General features: G+C 29.7%; 1 protein-coding gene across 2 annotated transcripts; it reads right to left on the bottom strand.

The window, feature by feature from the left end:
* Nucleotides 1-466: 466 nt before the first annotated feature.
* LOC103488266 (probable indole-3-pyruvate monooxygenase YUCCA4) lies at nucleotides 467-3,048 on the bottom strand. Of its 2 annotated transcripts, none has more exons than XM_051081835.1 (4): nucleotides 2,148-3,048; nucleotides 1,767-2,015; nucleotides 1,547-1,669; nucleotides 467-1,023 (listed from the first exon to the last, which is right to left on the bottom strand). In XM_051081835.1, the coding sequence occupies exons 1-4, from the start codon at nucleotides 2,799-2,801 to the stop codon at nucleotides 781-783; spliced, it is 1,269 nt and encodes a 422-aa protein (XP_050937792.1). In that variant the 5' UTR covers nucleotides 2,802-3,048; the 3' UTR covers nucleotides 467-780.
* Between the last annotated feature and the right edge of the window lie 5,583 nt (nucleotides 3,049-8,631).

Here is an 8,631-nt window from a genome sequence, read left to right as displayed (position 1 = left end):
AAACGTGACGAACAAGGGGAAAAGCTAGGGTTTTATTGACCTTATTCCAAACCTTCGACTTATGTTAATTAATTTATAAGCTTATTTAAAAGGGATCATTTGTTGATTAATTAATTCTTCTATTCTAGTTTGTCACCTTGCAAACTCTTAATTTTTAGGGATAAATAAGAACAGAAACAAAAATTAATGAAATGGGGCTTGGCAGATCAGTTGGATTGAATTCATAATTGGATTGTTAGATCATTTGGACAGTCAGAAAAGGCTGGATGTGGGAATTGAAAATTGAAAATGGATAGGGCTGAAACACAAATGAGAGAGATTGACCCAAAAATGTCACTTTCCCTAATCATCATCTCTCTTATTCCTACACCTTTCCCCTAATAATTATCAAATTAGTTCCAAAACCTCCTGTTTGTTCCCCCCCTCCCCCCTCCCCCAAAATATTGAGTACAACAAGCAACATAAATAAAGAAAGGAGAGCAATTAATTAAGATTATTTGTGGACCTATTGAAAAATAGATACATTCTATTTGAGATTTTCCCCCTTTTTGTACAAAGCTGCTTGCTTAGGATTCATTGACAACAACACATTAAAAATTAAAAAAAAGAAAGAAAAGGAAAAACTCCCCATGCAAAATTGATGCATTTACAAATCAACCCCAAAAAAGAAGAGAGAGAGAGAGAGAATTACAAGCCCTTTGGTTAGATGTGGAATAATGACTAATTACTCCTTCTCCATGTAATCTCTACTAATTAATCCAAAATCCTCAACAAAAGCCTTCATTTTCGTTTGGATTCTTTAAGGAATATCACGTAAGAAGTAGAACAATTCTTGCCATCTTTATTCCCGGGCATCGTCCGCCATTGCTCGGCTACGTCGTTGGCGATTTTCATAGCGTCCGACGCTGTTCCGAGTAGTCCCCTTCGAGTAAACCCGACGGTGTACAACCCCCTCTCACCTTTCCACCCGTCTGGAAATGGGGTTTTCGGCATTCCATCTTTAGTGAAAAAATCACACCCCTGCTGCAATTCGACATCCATATATCAATTAACCAGAACCCAATATCTTCAATCCTTAAATCGAAAAGTTGATCATTCAAACAGAAACAAAGACGGACTTTTGGGGCAGAGACAAATTGGATTTAGGAAAAGAAAATCTACAAAATGTTATATGTAAATATTGCATCATAAATATGGGAAAAAGCTGGAAAAGGGTAGGAAAAAACCAAATAAACCCAACTGACATATTCTATTTTGCATGGAGAAAAGAATAGGTTTTTAGGGTTGTGCAGTCTGTGCATGAGTCCAATGACCTAGAAAGTGATGGGTGATTCATATAGAGATAAAGCAAAAAACTAAAACTTTAATGGCACGTTTGATTTTTTTTTTTTTTTTTTTAAATTAAGTTTCTGTATAAAAACCTTATTCCACCTGTGATAATCTTGAGATTTTGACTAAAATTTCAAAATGTTAATTTAAAAAACGACGAGAATTATAATAAACAATCGAAGAAGAAGTCGAAATTTGTATACATTTGTATTTATACCTTGAGCCAACTTGGCACATTGCTTCTATACCCCGTCGCTAAGATGATTGAATCGAACTCTTTCTCTTGTCCGTCTATGAACTTCGCTCCATTTCTCGTTATCTCTTTTACCCCTTCCATTACCTTCATTAAAAGAAAATTAACTTTTCAATTAACAAAAACAAATCTTCTGACATTGCAAAGATTTTAAACTAACCCAACTAATCGATTACAAATTTACCTTGATCTTTCCCGATCTAATTTGGGACAGGGCTCCAACGTCGAGAACCGGGGTCTTTCCTGTGGCGTTTTTAAGCTCGATTGGACCGGTTTTCGGTCGCCGGAGACCTAAATGATCAGTATTGCCTAGAGTCAAGCTGGCTACTAAAAGAAGAATCTTATCCACCAGTCTTAGAGGTAGCCATTTCATCAGCCCCATGGCAATTCCAAATGTCGAGAATCCGAACATTTCTCGCGGTAACACATGAACCTAGACGTTAAGAATATGAATAAACGATCAAATTCATTATCTATTAAAAAAGAAAGTAATTTTTCTGTAAATTTACCGTAATTCATGACTTGAAAAAGTAAAAAGAAAAAAGAAAAAAAGAAAAGAACTTACTGTGTTTCTAACAACCATATGTGGAATGGCATTTTGTCTACAAAGGTCTAAACTAACTTCCATACCGGAATTCCCGCAACCGACGACCAAAACCCGTTGGTTTTTAAATTCCGTACCGGACTTATACATACTCGTATGAACAACGGTTCGAGCAAACCGCTCAATCCCAACAATCTCAGGAATAACTGGCTCTGCATTTTCCCCTGTAGCGACGACGATCCATCGCGAAATGTACTGAGAATCCTGAGTGGAGACCTTCCAGAACCCAGAAACTGAGTCGAATTCAGCGGCGAGAACGGTCTGATTGAACCGAGGATGGATAGAGAAATGAGAAGCGTAAGATTCCATGTAAGAAATGAACTGATCTTTAGAAGGGTACTTGGGGAAATTTTCAGGGAAACCCATAAGAGGAAGCTCACAAAATTGTTTGGGGAGATGAAGTTTGAGACGATCGTAAGTGCGATACTGCCAAAGAGAAGCAATACAATCGGATTTTTCAAGAATGAGGGAAGGGATTTGATTGTGAGAAAGACAAGCGGCGGCGGCTAATCCTGAGGGGCCTGCACCTACAATGATAGGGCCGTGAACCCATATGCATTTGGGGGGTGGTTCTTGTTTGTGGTGATCATCTTCTTGGTCTTTGCAAGAAGCCATTAAAGCGAGTCTCTGTTTTTGGGTTACTCTGTTTTTTGGGTAAGTGGAAAGTGAAAGAAGAAAGAAGGAATGGGAGAGATTTGAGGAGGTGTGGAGTATAAATGCATGTAAAGAGACAGAAAGAGAGAGAGAGGGAAAGGGAAAGAAGGGGTTTTAATGGAGGCGTGAAGGTAAAGGAAAGGGATTTGGTTCAGTTTATCTCAAGGCTCTTTCTTCTCAGCGACTCTGTTGCAGAGTTTTTCTGGGGGTGTTAGTGAATGAAGTGAGGTAATGGACGATAACCTTGCATATAAATACATTCTTTTTTCTTTTTCTTATTTTTTCATTTTTCATTATATATTTGTTTAATATAAGATAAACAACCAGCCCAATTTTAAATATCTTAAAATAAATAATAATATTTCCAATATAACAAAATTTCATATTCTATTCCTTTAATCTTGTTTATAATTAATTGATATCGTATGTAGAACAATGAATTTTTCTCAAATTTTTAATATTTTCTACAAATATTTTACATTGTTTTACGGTGTGTGGTAATTTTAAATCTAAATCAAATAAGTTGGATTCTAGTATTGCTTTTGGATAGCTTTAGAATTATTAATTGGATTTTAGAATGGTTAGTAATTTTTGTAGTAGATTAAAAAAAGAGAGACATAGTGTGAGTAAAATAAGAGTTTTCATAAGTTTAATTTTAAAACGAGGAAGAAAATGAAGTATGTTGAACTTATAAATCATTCATAAAATATCTTCAACTTTAAAGGATGACAATTAGATTTAAAAATATTAAAATTAGACTCCAAAACTTACGATAATTATAAAAATTAAATCACTAAACTTAAAATTTAACGGTAAGATTTTAAATTTTGAATAATTTTGGAGTATGGATTTTTCATTCTAAAAATTGAAAAGCACACAACTACTGTAGAGATGAATTTTGCAATTTGTCTTCTCTTGCCCTTTCTTTTATTTTCAATCAAGAAAAATGGTCTTATTTACTGGAAGAGACAATCATAATATATCAAATTAATGTGAGTTATTTTTTTTTAAAGACTAAACCCCTACAAATCAGGTATTTATCAACCAAATTAACATGTTTTTCTTAATCTAACTTTTATAATTTTAAAAATCTCAAGAATATCGTTGGAAATAACGAAACTACGAAAAAAAAAGATATTTATTTTATACAATTATGGATAATATTTATTTTTTCTTCATTTTAAATTTCGAAAGCATCCAAGTTTGAAAATAAAAAGGATTATAGTAAAATGGTAAAAGAGAAAAAGAAAAAGAAATTAGAAACGAACAAAAAAGAAAAAAGAAAAAAGAGAGGCTTAAATTGTTAATTCCTTTTGTATCTTTTTTTTTTTTTTTTCTTTTCCACACAAGCATTTTAAAAATGCTTTGAAACATACGCTCCGGAAATATCCCTCACACTCCCGCCTTTTCTTTAACCGCCACAAATTGCTTCTTTTTCTTAATTCAAATCATCTAATTAGATTTTTTTCTTTTTTATATCCAATTTTAGAGATCACTTAAGTTGCATTAAAATTGCTAAAATTAAATTCAAATTTATTTAATTGCTAAATAAGATTCTATTACAACGAGACTCAATTCAAATATTATACACAAACATAGGAACGGTGATGTATGATCTTACCTTCAAGAACCTTAATCTTTTCTATCGAAAAAAATATTTATTTGACACTAAATTGGATAGTAAGATTCATATCTCACACATTTTTTTCTTAAAGTTTAGTGTAATCAAGATGAATTAAATATAAATATAAAACTTCTTTCTAAAATATCTAATTAAAGTGATCGTAAATCTCAAATCTCTTTATATTTTAGTATAGTGAAGTACGTGGGGGTTTATTTATTTATTTTGTTAAAGTATGTGATTTTGTATTCAACATTCATGATGAGAAGAAAAATAAAACAATATAGTTAACAATTATAATACAAAATGTGGGTCAATTAAATATGGCCATAAGGGACCTTTACAAATTATATATTGAAGTTCTTATAAAATAATATGTTGAAGTTGAGTTCAACATTTAAAATTAATTCTTCAATTTTGAAACAATGGCTACCATGAGAATTTAAAAAAAAAAAGGAAAAAAAGAAAAAGAAAAAGAAAAAGAAAAACTCTATGATTATTGTAATTAATTAATAGTGCCTTTCCCACTTAAAAAATAGAAGTTAAAACAGCTTGTACCAACTTAATTATTATATATAGCCTTCTAATAAATTATTGTATTATTGAAAGTTTACAAGAAGTTCATGAACATTTTATAATTCAATCACCTAAAAGTGAGAGTTTAAAAAACTCTCCACTGTTTTTCTAGATTTGAAGGAGAAAAGAAAAAAAGAAAAAGAAAAAGAAAATTGTTGGGAAGTTTTTGCATTTCAATAATGCATTACCCCAATATTAATAACCAAATACGCAGTCCTGTGGTGAATTAGTTTCATAAACTCCATTAATTCAATTTTGTTTGTATTATTAAAACAAAAACTTTTTTCGTCTAATTTTAAAAACAAAAATAAGCTTTTAAAAGAAGTCTTTTCAAAAATATTTACACACCGTATAAAACAATTTCGAAAATAGAAAAGTATAGAGGTCTAACGTGTAAAATACAAGAAATGTCCTGTCTAATATATTTGGTAACAGATTTGATACAATATCGTTTAGATTTGATTTGGTACGTTTAAATTTATTTTTTCAATTATATCGTTTAATTTCTTGCAAGATCTTCGTTTAGATTTGGGGTTCCAAATCTGATTTTTTTCTTTTTTTTAAATTTGGTACACAATCGTTTAGATTTGACTATCTAAATTTAAACTATTTTTTTTCAAAATTTGGTATAAACGATTTTTTTCAATATTTTTATAGACAGTTTTGTTTACCCTAATTTAAATATCTAACCAATTTTTTCAGGATTCTTATATACATCACATCTAGTTACAAAAAAAGAAAGAGAAAGAAAGACATGAAAAAAGATGATAGAAAGAAATAGATTTGGTTACCCAAAAAATTGCAGCTAAAAAAGAGTATAGAGGAGACGATAAAAAAATCTCACAGACTATAAAAAGATGGCAAACTTTGAATATTTAAAAAATGGGTAACGCTTCCTTTTGTAAATATTTCTTTTTGTTATATTTAGGAAAGTTTCCTTTTAAAAAAATTATTTTTAAATGAAAGTTAAAAAATATTTATTTATTTAATTGAAATAACAATAATATTTTCTTCATTTTTTAGGTAAATAATATCTTATTCTTTAAACTTTATCTCGCGACTATTGAGAACATGTTTTTTAAATTTGTAATAAGATTTTTATTTTAAATTTTACGTTTTTTCAAACAAATAAAAGAAAGACAAAAATGAAATTGAGAGAGTAAAGGCTCAATTTCCTAAATATATTTGGTTTGTAAATCAATTTCCTAAAAATTGATTGACTAAAAATTGCTACAAGTGAAATTGAGAGATTAAAAGGCTCAATAAATGAATATAAATTATTTATTTATCTTTTTAATAATCAGTTTGTCTCCTCCTAAATTTTTAATTAAAAACTAAAAACCTAAGTCCAACTTATAACAAATTTTGTTTTTTATTTTCAAAAATATTCTCACACCACATCTTTAAGCTAAGATCACTTTCATCCTTCTTAAATAAGTAATTATTTACAAAATATGCAAAAGAAAGAAGAAAAAAAGACAATTACATAACAAGAAAAATAAATTCCTAGATACAATTGGTAAGTTTAAAACTTTACAACACAAAAAATTTGAAGTTAACTAAAGATGAGAAGGAAATGTTCTTAAAGTTGTTTTTTTTTTCACCAAAATAAATACATATACTTACAAAGAAGACAAAGCACGTGAGAGAACGTGTAGAAGATATAATAATGAAAATGACAAAATAAGAGGGTTTCTCCGACTGCTATATAGATGTGAGGCAGAAGCAACATTATTCATCGGTGGGTGTTGCATCGTTAGAAACAGAAACAATCACCTCGTGCTTTTCATTCACAATTGTTGGATCATCATACTTTTCACATATAGTAAACCTTAAATTTCGTAGCCTATAAGACAATATGATAGATATACCAACAAATATCTTGCTATAATTATAGTATAATTACGTACGTTTGTGTGTGTGTATATAGATATTTATTAATTGTTTCTCTAAATATATTAATCGGTAAGGTGACAACATTTGCATCAACAAAGTGGTAGAGTTGGTGTAGTATTTGGCCAAGTGTTAGTATGATATATATTGAGAGTTTGTATTTTATTATTGCACAAGTCGTTTTTCGTTCTTACGTAATGTATGATGTGTTTAACTCGTCTATTATGCAAATAAAATTTTCATGCAACAAATGTTCAAGCTTTTAAAAATTAAAAGTCCATTTTCACGTGAAATAGACCAAAAAATATTAATATTAGTTCCACTCGTAGTTATCTATCGAAGAATAAACATTATTCAAACAAATATCAAAAGTTCCAAAGAATTAAAGAACTTTCCTTTTCGCAGACCTATTTCCATAGCCCCATTGATTTCCAACTTCTCTTCTTCTCATTTTTTTAATTTTAAACAATCAATTCTCAATCCAATGTTTGGTAAGTTTTCACCCTCATTATAAAGGAGATGGGAGAGTTTATATAAATTGTGTGGGTCACAAACTCAAACTCAATAATTATATATGCATGCCATCATCATCATTATTTTCATACAACGCTATCAATCTTTCTCAAAATTTCTTCGTTGGATTTTTGCCAATCATTCAACTTTTACAAGTAAAGACCTAGAGACTCCGCATGTTTCAAAATATAGTATTGTGTAAAGTCAAGAACAAAGCAAATTAGAGGACAACTACCTATATATAGTTTATATCATGATATCTATAGTATAATCAAACCAACAAGAGAAGAACACATCTTTTTTATTATTCATCCTTAAGCAAAGTTAGTAATTAAATATGAGAAATATTATTGTATGGTAACTATAAAATCAAAACATCGTATCATAACTAAAAAAAAATAAAAATTAATTTCTAACTATACGAAGCAACGATAGTAAACATGTTTATAATTATCTAATAACTTGAAGTGTACGATAAGCTAAGATATATTATTGATGGTGAGAGCAAATTATCCGAATACATGTTTCCACCTAGTAATGTTCGAAAACTTTTGTCCTCGTTTTTTCTTTTTTCTTTTTAAATATATGTATGGAAGAAAGAAAGAAAGAAGAAGGTTGGTAAAGGGTAAGTAATAAAGGAAGGACATAGGCCTACATGATATATGAGGATCTAGGGGTGGAGCTTCCTCTCACTAACACATTACCTAACTTGATAGATAGAAAGATAAATGTAGGGTTGGAAACTTTGAATCTAGGCCTAGCTCTTATTATTTTCCTTAATGGACTATTTGCATGCCTATAAATTTAAATACCTATACATTTTTTTCTTTTTCCTTTTAATTCAAAACCTATACAATTGAGTTTCTTTATATATATAAACATAATTGTTGTTTAAAAAAAATGCTTAGGTGAGGTTGAGCGTTCTGCATCCCACCAAATTATATCAAATGATAATGAATTTTCATATAAAAAAATCTTATACGATCTTTGTATGTGTAAAAATTCATTTTTGAAAATTTAATAAATATTCCAATGATGCAAAAAGATATTTATAGTTTCAAGAGAATCTTGTACGTATGAATAGATCGATCCTAAAATTTTAACTATATATGTTACGATATTTGGTGTAAGAAATTCGAACCACATGTCTCATATATAAAAAAGAAATAAATACAACAGCTAAGGGTG

The sequence above is a fragment of the Cucumis melo genome, chromosome 3, assembly GCF_025177605.1.
Source record: "Cucumis melo cultivar AY chromosome 3, USDA_Cmelo_AY_1.0, whole genome shotgun sequence".
NCBI lineage: Eukaryota > Viridiplantae > Streptophyta > Magnoliopsida > Cucurbitales > Cucurbitaceae > Cucumis > Cucumis melo.
Note: the sequence above shows the minus strand (reverse complement) of the source record. Positions and strands in the feature narration are given on the sequence as shown.